This window comes from Macaca mulatta, chromosome 19, assembly GCF_049350105.2.
Source record: "Macaca mulatta isolate MMU2019108-1 chromosome 19, T2T-MMU8v2.0, whole genome shotgun sequence".
Lineage (NCBI taxonomy): Eukaryota > Metazoa > Chordata > Mammalia > Primates > Cercopithecidae > Macaca > Macaca mulatta.
In genome coordinates this window covers 66,845,717-66,859,038 of record NC_133424.1, presented here as the reverse complement: position 1 = coordinate 66,859,038, position 13,322 = coordinate 66,845,717, and the positions used below count along the sequence as shown (strand labels likewise).

General features: G+C 47.0%; 1 protein-coding gene across 1 annotated transcript; it reads right to left on the bottom strand.

The window, feature by feature from the left end:
• Window positions 1-391: 391 nt before the first annotated feature.
• LOC106994859 (putative killer cell immunoglobulin-like receptor-like protein KIR3DX1) lies at window positions 392-13,000 on the bottom strand. The gene is made up of 8 exons (XM_015124870.3): window positions 12,868-13,000; window positions 7,714-7,783; window positions 7,453-7,488; window positions 6,371-6,649; window positions 5,001-5,306; window positions 3,268-3,567; window positions 2,574-2,624; window positions 392-696 (listed from the first exon to the last, which is right to left on the bottom strand). Exons 2-8 carry the CDS (start codon window positions 7,745-7,747, stop codon window positions 524-526), a joined length of 1,179 nt encoding a protein of 392 aa, XP_014980356.3. The 5' UTR covers window positions 7,748-7,783; window positions 12,868-13,000; the 3' UTR covers window positions 392-523.
• Between the last annotated feature and the right edge of the window lie 322 nt (window positions 13,001-13,322).

Sequence of the window (13,322 nt, the reverse complement as noted above, 5' to 3'; positions counted from 1 at the left end):
ATCCTGGCTAACAGGGTGAAACCCCGTCTCTACTAAAAATACAAAAAAATTAGCCGGGCATGGTGGCACAAACCTGTAATCCTAGCTACTTTGGAGGCTGAGGCAGGAGAATCGCTTGAACCTGGGAGGCAGAGGTTGCAGCGAGCCGAGATCACGCCACTGCAGTCCTGCCTGGGGGACAGAGCGAGACTCCATCTAAAAATAATAATAATAATAATAAAAGTGCATTACAAGAAGACCAGGGAATGGAGTTTATATCTGTGTGGGTCCACACCTGCCGTGAGTGATGTACCTTCATTTTATAGGGTAAGCAAATCGGAGAGGGAAGTCAAGGAAAGTCAGTGACAGTGGGAAGGGAAGACATCAGAATTGAATTGAGGAAGAGTTTTGAACTAGAGATCTGAAACCTGAGGCCATTTCTTTCAGTCCATGTTCTCAGCAGACAGTTCACCCAGCATACGATGACAATGTCTGACAATTTCCTTCCAAAGCCTCTGAGATTAGGAGATTGGATTCCAAGCCTCTATTGTTCTAAATGGTGAATGGTTTTCTCTTGTGTTCCTCTTCTTCTCGCGTTTGGGGTTTTTTTTCTGACTGTGCAAGACTCCAGTAGCAGGACTCCAACGACCACTAGGACCAAGATGGCCACGCCCAGCCTGATAAGATTCCCTGCTGTGTAATCCTGGGGGTGTGAGCCTAGGAAGAGTGGACAAAGATGTCACCAAAGGTGTGAAGGCCAAACTCATCCTAAAGTCCCTGTATGTCCACTCCGGTCACCCACATCCCCCTGAGTGGTCATAGCCTCCCAGCCTCATCCATAGCTGAGAACATCTCTGCATTGAGCAGCCTTGCATTCTGACGGGTTCTGTAATGATCTCAGGACATGAGCTGCCCCTGAGAACCACAGAAAGAGGGGGAATGTGAGGAAACATAGGGGTGATCATGCTATTCTCTGATATACAATATGTCTCTAAAATCAGCTAATTACTTGAGAGAAGCATGCCCAATATTGCACCATTCATAAAATTTAGATGCAGAGGAGAGAATTTGGAGCTACAGCTTTTCTGAATAGCAGGAAAATACAAGAGAACAGACTGGAGTTGCCAGTTACCCTCCCTTTGCTTTGCCCCAGACATTACTTCCTCATCTCTGGCTCATAATTAGGTATTTCCATCCCATTTCGTTATTCTATTAACCTGATCGACCTGTTTTAATCAAATAAATGGAATAGTATCTATAACACATTAAGCATTTTTGTCTCTAGGATCCAAGAATACTACAATTAGTATAAGCAATTACTCAGTTTGCATTCAAGATAGGGAGGCTGACAAGAAGCAACTGAAAAGGATAAATGATAAAAGCAAATACTTAGATGAATATATGGAGAAAATGCAAATACATATATTATGTAATATATATACATATATATGTTTTATATATATACACACATATATATATACTACACTCTATCAATTTTACAAAAGTCATACCAGAACACCAGCCCTTTGGGGAATAAAATAGAGAATATTGTATACGAGTTCATTTAAAAGATGTTTTGGAAAATGACAGGACCAGGCTCAGAACATGGTGTTCCTGAAAATTGGGACAAAACTTTCTTGGTCTCCTCCACACAATGGCCACCGTTACTTGCAGAGACTGGATATATCCCTAGTGGACTGACGTTCCCAGACGGGTGCATTTCTGCACCTCCTTTCCCAGAGAGACACTGGCACGGAAGTTCAGCACTGATGGATCCCTTCGGTTTTCTGGATACAAGGCTGCCTTTGACATATAAGAGAACGAATCCCCAAATGTGGATAGAATTGTGTCCATGTGCTCAAGCTAAAGAGTGTCTGGATCACCTCAACTAAAGTTCATGATTCTCAGGGAATGCCTCAACCATCTTGAGCCCCAGACGCTCTCTCCTCCTCCTATAGTGGGGTTGATTCCTTTCGTTCCTAGGTTGCCTCTTTGCAAACCAGTAGGATCAGCACCCTGGACAGGGGCGAGAGGTGGGCTTTGCTCTTCTCTCCTTCCTCAGCTCGGCTGGCTCCCTTCAAGAATTTCCTTTCTCACCGACTACCCAACCAGCACCAATGACCGCAGTGCTGGGGACTTGAACCCCCCTCCCTTCATTCCAGGTTCCCCTCCAGCTGCTCAGGAAACAGCCAGTTCCATAAAGATTTCAGGTGGAGGCCGGGCGCGGTGGCTCACGCCTGTAATCCCAGCACTTTGGGAGGCCGAGGCGGGCAGATCACGAGGTCAGGAGATCGAGACCAGCCTGGCTAACACGGTGAAACCCCGTCTCTACTGAAAAATACAAAAAGTTAGCCGGGCTTGGTGGCGGGCGCCTGTAGTCCCAGCTACTCGGGAGGCTGAGGCAGGAGAATGGCGTGAACCCGGGAGGTAGAGGTTGCAGTGAGCCCAGATCGCACCACTGCACTGCAGCCTGGGCGACAGAGCGAGACTCCGTCTCAAAAAAAAAAATAAAAATAAAAAAAGGATTTCAGGTGGAGAAGGAGACTTCTGTCTCCCCAGGAATTCACAAACTAGGTGAAGAATTCTTTGCTCACCAGTTTCAGGGGTTGATTCCATGGGTGTTGGGCAAGTACTCTCAGGGATTCCTACGAAAAAAGACAGAGAATGGCTGTACAAGAGTCGTTCCTCGCCACACGGAAGCAGAACCATTCTATGTGGCGTGTCTGTCTCTTGCCCACGGCCTACTCTGTGGTTCACCGAATGACTAGTGCGGGTCCTGAGGTCTCTTGTCAGAATCCTTCGAGAACAGACTTTCTCCCCTAGACGTGAAAGGCGACAGAGGGCTCAGAGATGCCCATTGATGTCAAGAGACCTTATCTACAACAGGGTCGTAAATATCTACATTCACCAAAGGGGAAATCTCTCTGGGGCTCCTCCTGGAAAATGAATAAGGGCAAAGGGCTGGTGCAACCTCTGATGTCCCCAAACCTTATCTGACCTCACCTCCTCTTGTGTTTGTCCTGATGCAATTCTTCATTCACCTGAACACATAGGACCCCAAAGTGAGCCTCTACATAGGATGTGGAGAAGAGGGTGGAGGTGCCCTGTCTCCAATCCTGTACCCTGATTGCACTGGTCATTCTCAGCCTCTCTTTTTCTCATTGTATTTCTCACTGCTTCATTTTGTCCAGAACCCCTCAAATCTCCTGATCTCCAGCAGGACGCCCCTCAGATAGAGCTCCAGGGTGCAGCTGGTACCAGAGCATGCAGCAGGCATGGGGTCCTCACCTGTGACAGGAACTTGCAGTGTGTCACTGGGGGCTGACCACTCATAGGGAGACTCATTGAAAGCACCGTAGCATCTGTAGCTCCCAACAGAGGTTGGGGACACAAGGCACAGAGGAAGGTCGACCTGGAATATTCCATTGTGGCTCTGCCCTCCACTGAGCCAGTGACCACGGGCCTCCTGCTTCTTGGATAGATGATACTTGTCAAATGGGATCTTAGAGCTACAGAACAACGTCACTGTATCTCCCGGACCCGCCATGGCGTTCTCTCGGGTAATGAGAGAGGGCTTTTTGTATTTTCCTGTAAGAAAAAGAGACTTTGGTTACTTATTTTGCACCATATTCTCAGTAGACAGTTCACCCCATATACGATGGCAATTTCCTTCCAAAGCCTTCTGGGATCAGGAGATTTGATGCCAAGTCTCTATTGTTCTAAATGGTGCATGGTTTTCTCTCATGTTCCTCTTCCTCCTACATTTTGGGTTTTTTTTTTTTTTTTTTCTGACCATGCCAGAATCCAGTAGCAGGAATCCAAGGGCCACCAGGACAAAGACGGCCATGCCCATCCTGATGAGATTCCCTGCTGTGTAATCCTGGGGGTGTGAGCCTAGGAATAGTGGACAAAGATGTCACCAAAGCAGTGAAGGCCAAACTCATCCTAACGTCCCTGGATGTCCACTTGGGCCACCCACAACCCCCTGAGTCCTCATAAGGCGTTTACAACTAAAGCCTTCTCCACACTACTTTTAGTGTTGGAAAAAATAACTATTTTCCTATGTTAGGAGCAAACTCCCTATGTCTGCTGTGCTGTCTCAGTCTGTATTCTCTCTATGATCCTGATTCGATGAGTGTGCGTGCCTTTTTAAACCCTCCTCTTTCCATTGCTTCTCCCTGGCTTTTGACTGTATCTTTAAGGCCTACTGTGCCCAGACAGCATATGAGATGTGGGGTCCTCCTGGAACATGAAAATAACTCTCTGCTTGGAAACCCTCAGGAAACATGGTGCTGACGTAGATTCCCCGACCTGGAGCTATGAGGTTAGAGTCCCAACGCTGTGTGTTGAAAAGTGAAAGAATCTCCATAGAATCTGAAATACCCTCACCGACGAACACTGCAGAACCAGTAGCTGTGGTCCCACACCCCGAGGTGCTAGACATGACTACTTGTAGGAGAGGTTGGAAGTGGCCTCTGCTTCCTCTTTGGGCAGAAGGACATGCTAAACTCCTTTATGGAGAAAGACCTCAAAGTCCCAATCTCCGCTCAGATCCTCAGGGAGATTCGCTGATGGGTGGTGAAGGTGAGAGTTTGTGGTGGGCGGTGAAGGTGGGAGTTTGTGGTGTGTCCCTGCGTCTCATGGCAGAGGAACGGGGCTGCAGGTTCCACATGGGGAACCAACTCCAAAAGGCAACTCAGTGCCTGAGCTGAGGGAAAGCAGCCCCTTGTGAGGTTTGCGAATCTCTCTCAGTATCTGTTTCACATTCTCTGTCACTGTCTCTGCCAGTGACCAAGTGTCTCTGCCACATTGAGGTGTGGTTGTAACTTGTTTTCTTTTGAACTATCACAAGTTCTCTGTTTCTCCCTCTTTCCTTCATCCCCTCCCCTGGCTATAATAAGTTACTTGGTGTTTCTGTGTTCCGGCATTTTCTTCCTTTACTGGCGGTTTGATCAACAACCACATCACCTCGGGGAGTTTCCAGGACACCAAAAGACCACGGACGGTCCAGCCACACTCACCTGTGATCACAATATCCAGGGCGTCACTGGGAGCCGACCACATGTAGCGGGAGCGATTGAAAGAACCACAGCATCTGTAGGCTCCTGCGTGGGCAGGCGTTATAGGACCCATGGAAAAGACAGCCTTGGAGAAGTGGTGGCCAGCCTGGATCATCTTACCATACTGCTGGGAATGCTGTGTGTTCCCCTCTTTGTATAAGATAAATTCATCAAATGCCAGTTCTGAGTGACAGCGCAGCCTCACCCTGGCTCCTGTGTGCACCAGGGAGCTTGGGTGCGCTGAGATGGAGGGTTTTGTGAACAAGCCTGAGAGCAGAGACAGAGGAGTTCACATGAGTCTCCTTTCTCACCCCTCGCCTGAGACCTCAGGGTGAGGTCTCACCTGAGGCTCTCCTGGAAAATGGGAATTACTCTGTGCTTTGAGAACCTTCAGAAAACACAGTGCTGGACTTAGGTTCCCTGGCATGGGACTGTGAGGTTATGAGCCTCACTAATTTTCAATTCTGTGTGTTGAAAAATACAAGAATCTCTGGAGGATCAGAAGAAACCTCACAGGCTCACACTGAAGGAAACAACTGCTTTTGCCCCAAAACCCAAGAGGTTAGACGTGACTACTTGTTGGGAAGGGTGGAAGTAACTCCTTTTCCCTATTTAGGCAGAAGAACACGGTAAACTCCTTTGCTGAGCAGCTCCTCACAGTCCTAGTCTCCACTCAGATCCTCCAGGAGCTTTCGTAGCCTGGATCTCCCTACCTCACACCGACTTGCTTCCCCCCTCTCTTGGTGGAAAGACTCAACCTCTTCTCTGTTCCTTCTGAGCTCCTTGAATGTGAGACTCACTCCACACTTTCCCTTCCTGACTGTACAGGATGATTCTCTATCTCCCTGTAACATCCATGAGAGAGAAGGGATGAGTGTCAGGAGACCGGGAAAGAGGACGAGAGGAATGGGTGCATTTCCCAATCCACGTCCCACCGAGTCACTGGACTCATCTCCCAAGGGAAGTGTCACTTCCCCAAGCCTCTGGCTCCTTCAAGGCAGGGCAATGACTTCCCTGAGGGAAACACTGGTTCTGGGGTCAGGCAACATGGCTCCTCCCTGGACCCATCCTGCTGGAGTTGATACCAGCACCCTGCGTCTGCTACTCCCCAGGCAGATTCTCCCGCTGCTCAGCCTCGGCTTCCTCCCTCCTCCTCCTCCACCTGGGTACCTGATTCCTCACAGGAAATGCCCTCTCTTTAAATTCTCAGGACGGCTTCTGTGTCCACAGTTAGTGCATGACTAGCAATCCTACAATGACTCTGGCTTCACTCGGTGTGGACTCTGGGAAGGGCCATCTGGTGGACATGGGGCGGGCTGGACTTCTCCTACCTGTGACCACAATCTTCAGGGATTTGCTGTGAGCTGACCATATTGTGGTGTGGTTGTAAGATCCAGAACATCTGTAGGTCCCTGCGTGTCCTGGGGTCACAGGGCCGATGGTGATGTTGTTGGAAAGGCCGGTGTGCAACACATGGTCCCGGGTCCCAGATCTTTTGAATATTGTAAATATGACAAACTGAAGATGGGAATGACAGGAGAGAGTCACACGTCCTCCTAGGGGAACCACGGGGCTCGGCCAGGCTGACAGGGAGAACTTGTCATAACCACCTGGAAGAGAAGGAGGCACAGCCTAGGGGGAAATGTGGAGCCCCCCGTCTCCCACTGTCCTTGGGGGCATTGCTTTCTTTTCATTGTTCTGGTTTGCCCTGTAACGGGTGGGGTCACCTGATGCCCTGGGATACCTGGTAGTGAGCCAGGGACACAGCCCACCCCAGCGTGGACATGGAAGGACATACAATTCCAGAACAGGAATTCTAGTTGGCACGATGATAAAATATTGAGCCAAGTTTTTCCTAATTTTTTTCTACAACAACAGCAATCTATGCAATAGGAGAGAAGGAGGAAATCTATCCGATTCTGGCAATACAAAAAAAAAAATCACGCATGAACTCATTTAAACAATTCTCTACACAGGTACCTGCCACTGCGTCCACGAGTGCTCTGGCTGCTGACCAGTTCCTTCTCAGGCTCCAGCTGCAGGAGAGCCTTTTAGCTCATGGGTGGATGGAGAATCTGAGTTCCTTCCTATGCTCAGACAGTTCCGTGGAGCCCAGCACTGGGTCCTCACCTCCCGACAAACGATGCTCCAACCCATCCCCAGGCACTCCAGATTCTAAACATCGCAGGCTCCTTCGGAAGACTGGCTGAGCCCAAGGGGGTGTCTACAAAGGGTCTCTAGAACAAAATGGAGCCTGGGGTTTCCAGAGTCCCCCCTTCCTGTGTTCCCAGGGCTCTCTGCAAAGCCCTCCCCACATCATCTGCCTCTGCCCGATTCCACGTCTGCCCTCCCTGCCTGGGAGAACCCTTCGTGTTTGGGCAACACAGTATCCTCGGACTGGGGTAGGACTCACCCGCGTGTGTGCAGATCCTGGCAGGCAGGCAGATTCCTGGAAGGAAAACCACATCAGAGACGACCTGTCCCCCTGTGAATTCTGCGCTCACTGTAACCGGGCCTCGTGTTGGACATTGGCCATGTCAGCTCGGCCTGGACTCGGTAGGTGAACCTGGCTCCCCACAGGCTCTCACCCGCAGCCTGGGTGGTGGAGAGGAGAGGTCTTCCAGAGAGCACGATTTCTTCCTGACCCTGCCCTCCTTTCTCTTCCAGGACTTACCTAGACACAGGAGGGTGATGAGTTTGGGGGCCATGGCGCCACGTCTGTTGGGCAGGACACAGGGGTCGAGCTAAATTGGAAAACAAACAGGATATGGTTACCATGGCCCCGGTTTCATGGTTTGCAGAGTTTGAAGGTTTTCCGCCACACAGGAAGATGACCCGCTCTTGCCCTGAATAGAGTGGGTGCCGTGAAAAACGTTCAAACAATATTTTTGGTTCAACACAGCCCCCAGCAAAGGCCAGACCTGAACCCCATCATTGACCAGTCCTGAATATCCAAATTTCTATGTTCCTACCTATTCTAATGTCTTACTGCCTTTTTTTTGAGAACTACGTGTGATTCCATTTATATTATGCAATATTCCCGTCAAATTAACAAGCGTGCATGGATAATGTTGTAAAACGGTTGTAGGACAAAAAAGGAAATGCTTATGCTGTTATTTTTCAAAACTGAAAATTAATTGCAAATTGGGAACTGTTTTCAGTTTCTGAAATTTTCCTGTCAAGCTTCAACAAGTTTACCACAACAAAAACATTGATTCTGCATTATTAACAAAATTCAGCATGCTCTGGGTTTGGAGTTTTATCTAAAATCCGTCTTCTTTTTTTTTTTTTTTTTTTTTTTTTTTTTTTTTTTTTTTTAGACGGAGTCTCACCCTGTCGCCCAGGCTGGAGTGCAATGGCGTGATCTCAGCAACCTCCGCCTCCCGGGTTCAAGCAATTCTCCTGCCCCAGCCTCCTGCGTAGCTGGGATTACAGGCGTGCACTACCACACCCAGGTAATTTTTTGTATCTTTAGTAGAGACAGGGTTTCACCATGTCGGCCAGGGTGGTCTCAAACTCCTGACCTCGTGATTCGCCCTCCTCAACCTCCCAAAGTGCTGGGATTACAGGCATGAGCCACCGCACCCAACCTTGAAATCCTTCTTTGACTCATAAGGCTCAGATGTCTGTCTTTGTCTTCTGACAAGTCCAAGAGTATGTTCATATACACATACATATATAAAATACAAATAATATCTATGTGTATGTAATGCTCAACATTCTTTCCGCATGCCAATGTATATTATTTAAAAAATTAACGAGATTTTATCAAGAAAAGACCCTGTGAAATCACCATGGAGGGCCAGGTGCGGTGGCTCACGTCTGTAATCCCAGCACTTTGGGAGGCCAAGGCAGGCGGATCACGAGGTCAGGAGTTGGAGGCCAGCCTGGCCAAGAGACCAGTCTGGTCAACATGGTGAAATCCCATCTCTACTAAAAATACAAAAATTACTCGGGTGTGGTGGCGGGCGCTTGTAATCCTAGCTACTCAGGAGGCTGAGGCAGGAATATTACTTGAACCCGGGAAGCAGAGGTTGCAGTGAGCTGAGATCATGCCATTGCACTCCAGCCTGGGCAACAGAGCGAGACTCTGACCCCCAGGAAAAAAAAAAAATCACCACGGAAAATGACACCAGGAAATTCACAAGGTATGACTTGTCTCTCACCTGTCCCTGAACTTCCCACCTTAATAACAAAAATTCTGTAACTCAGGTTCATGTATTCTTTGCTTTATTTGTCAATATTAACATATATCGACAAATATATAAATTATAAATACATGTATATAAAGTTTTAAATGAAGAGCTAAGGGAACATTTGCTTTTGTCTTTTTGTTTTTGAAATTATATTGCTATGCCCACAGTATTTTACACAGCTCTTGTTTATTTACTGACAGATGTAATTGGAGTATACTGACTACATTTTCCTCAGTGTGTTAGTCCTTTTTACCTTATATGATGTATATTTTTATTAGACATTTTGCTTCCAAGACCAATGCTGTCCTGAACGTCATTGCATGTGTTAAAAAAAATATTTAATTATTAGATAAATAATTAACTCTTGCAGGCAAGAACCAGTGGCATCTTTGACATCCCATTACTTATAATTACTTGTAACACTGGGTTGTGTTAGTGTCCTGGATTGAGTTAGGCAAGAGTACATACCCCAGAGTGGAATTTCGGGGCATGGGCCATGTCAAGATGGAAATAAGCTAGATGAGAACACATTCTTTCCAGAGTGATGGCCCCATTTACCCTCAGCAAGTATTGTCAGACTCTGTTATTTTTCCTACTACCCAGGGGAAAGAGCATAAATTTGATGTTAATATTTAAGTAATTATTAGAAATGACCAGAAGACAAATCAGATAGCATGGGCCCCAAACTGTCTTGCAGAACCCCTTGAGATGGTCACATTTGTCTCTAAGGTTCTACCACTCTGAATGGTGCTTTGTTCTCTCTGAGGCTTGCCTCCTGGCTGCATTTTGGGGCCTTGGCTAGCTGAGTCAAACCCAAAATATCCAAACCCTAAGGACGGGACTGGGCCAGTGGCTCACACCTGCTGAAGCACTTCTGGATCTTAAATACAATGATATCTGGGGCCACGGCACCTTGAGTAACAAAAGACAGTGATTCGTGAGAAACAAAACCAAACGAGCTAAGTCCTAAATCTGTCTCAGATTACCACCTGGAGAGAACTCCTAGGTTGTAACACAGAAATGGGGACAGTGATAAAATTCCTGAGTTGGTGATATGAAACAGAAAATCCAGGGAGAGCAAGGCAGCTGGAGTTCCCAGGACAGTCTTAGAGAGACGAGAGCTGCACAGGAAGAATGTGGAGACCTTCAGAGGGTCCCAGTGAGTGTCATGTGCTCAGATCAAGACACGCATGACAGAAAATTATCTTAGACTGGGGAAAGAATCACTCAATAGGATTAGATAGAAGAGTGTCTAGGGTTTACACAAGGCTGGGAATAGGGTCTGTTCCCACTAGGCATATTAAAACCTCACTGGAGGGTTTCCATGGAACATGGGCATGGTATACAGGGTATACAAAAGGGTGCTGCCCCAGCATTAAGGAATAATTCCTTCTAGCTTAAACACAGCTCTTGTTTGGTCTGTTGAACACAATCCGAAAGAGGATCAAACTATTTCCAGGTACCTTATCTGAGTTCCAGAACAAAGTTCAATAGTATTTATAAAAATACTAAAATATTCAGTACCCGAAACACTAAAAAAGAAAAAAAACACACACACAATATCTGTCATCCAATCAAATCTTACCAGGCGTACAATAAAGAAAAGAAACAGAAAACGCAATGAGGAGAAAAGTCAGTCCGTGGAAACTGACTGGGAACATAGACAGAGCATCTTAAAACAGTTATAGCCACTTGCTATATTTTCAAAAAGGTGTGTAAATAAATGGAAAATATAAAGAGTTGTAAGTGGAACTTTCAAAGATGAAAACTATTGTAGACTATATATATATATATGTTATATATATATAAAATCTGGATGAGATTACTGGCGGGTTAGACTCTGAAGATAAAAGAATAGTGAACTAGCCAGGGGCGGTAGCTCACGCCTGTAATCTCAGCACTTTGGGAGGCCGAGGCAGGCTGATCATGAGGTCAGGAGTTTGAGACCAGCCTGGCCAACACGGTGAAACCCACTCTCTACTAAAAATTACAAAAATGAGCCGGGCGCGGTGGCAGGCACCTGTAATCCCAGCTACGTGGGAGGCTGAGGCAGGAGAATCACTTAAACCAGGGAGGCAGAGGTTGCAGGTGAGCTGAGATCCCTCCAATGCACTCTGGCCTGGGCAACAGAGTGAGACTTTGTCTCAAAAAAGAAAAAAAAAAGTGAACTTGAAGATATATAGCAGTAGAGACATTCAAAATAAAACAGGGAGAGAAAAATAAACTATTTGAAAAATGGAAAATCAATGGTGACCTATGAAAAAACTTCAAGCCATGGAGCTTATGCAACGTTGGAGTCCCCAGAGAAGGAATAATAATAGGAAAAAAACATGTGAAGATGTAATGGCCAAAAGTTTTTCACATTTGATAAAAACGCTAAGCCCACATGGATCCTGGCCTGTCTTTGGAGAAATGGGATTTGAAGAGTCTCAGAACTGGCTCAAGGGCTGAAACAGAGTAAGGGATTGTGATTTTGCATACAGCGGATAGAAGTCAGTGACCAAAAGATGAAGAACTGACACATGCCACAACATGGCCGCCCTTTGAAATGTGTTCACTGAAAGCGTCAGACACAAAATGGCACATATTGTGTGATTCTGTTTATGTGTAACACCCGCAAGAGGTAAACTCATACAGACAGGAAGCATGCTAGTAGCTGCCGGGAACTGAGCAGGGGGGCCAGAAATAGAGACTGACTGCTTCATGGATACTGGGCTCCTTTTCTTAGTGAAGAAAATATCTTGAAATAAGATACGTGTGGTGTTTACCCAGCATTGTGTATGTCCTCAACACCAGCAAATGTGTACTTTACAATGTGTAATGGTCCATTGTATGTTATGGGAATGTAGCTCAAATGAGAAAGACAGGAAAAAGAGAAATGGTTCCCTGTAAATTCCTCACTCCAGAAGAAGTTGCACTGCAGTCCAGGGTGTGTTTGTGTGAGGTACGATTCTCACCAGGTTAGGAGTCCCACCGAAGTCCCACAGTGCCCAAGCCTTGGCCCAGTGATGAAATGTACAAATAGTGATGTGGCTTCAGAGAATGGCATCTGGGATGAGCACCGGGATTCCTGTGTTCTATAAGCCTTTGCAGTCCCCTGCCATTCCTCTCAGAGTGGAACACTGCTTCTCATGTACCTCTCCAGCAAGGACAGAGGATCTGGGGAGGGGTTTCCAATTCTACCCCAAGGCTCATGGCTTAATCTGGTCATTGCAACTCCACCAGATTGAAACCCTGATAAAAAGCTTGAAAGGAGGCCGGGGGCAGTGGCTCACGCCTGTAATCCCAGCACTTTGGGAGACCGAGGCGGGTGGATCACGAGGTCAAGAGATTGAGACCATCCTGGTCAAGATGGTGAAACCTCATCTCTATTAAAAATACAAAAAAAAAAAAAAATTAGCCAGGTGTGGTGGTGCGTGCCTGTAGTCCCAGCTACTTGGGAGGCTGAGGCAAGAGAATCTCTTGAACCCGGGAGGTGGAGAACACAGTGAGTCGAGATCGCACCACTGCACTCCAGCCTGGCCACAGAGTGAGACTCTGTCTCCAAAAAAAAAAAAAAAAAAAAAAAAAAGGCTTGAAAGGAGAGATCATCATCATCTTTCTACAATGAGGAGAATGGTGAGGGATGTTACCTGCTGAAGCTCGACTGTCCGTAATATGGCTTCCGTGTCTTACGCTGAAACCTGTGAATTTCCTCCAGTGTTTGCTCTCGCTAAAAGCGTGGAGGCAGAATCCACAGCATCAGATGCAGAGTTCCAGGCAGTGGGAGAAGAAGTAGTGAGAAGATAGAAATGAATCAGAGGTGTTAAAGGAGAAGAACAAAGAGAAAGTGCTGCTAATTCTAGAACTAAGGAAGTCAGATGGAGGAAGTGTTTGGGAGGAATGAAACCACACACTCAGGCCCAGAGGGAGGCTCTGCTTTCTCTGAGGCCAGTTGTCCATCTTATAAACATCTCCCCTGCCTGCTTCTTCTCCTGGGGTCATCCATCCCGTGATGGCCCCATTGGCTCCTCCAGTGAACTGAGGCAGAGACCGGAGCAGCCCTCAGTTCCTCATGCTCTTCTGCTCCACACACAGTGAACAAATC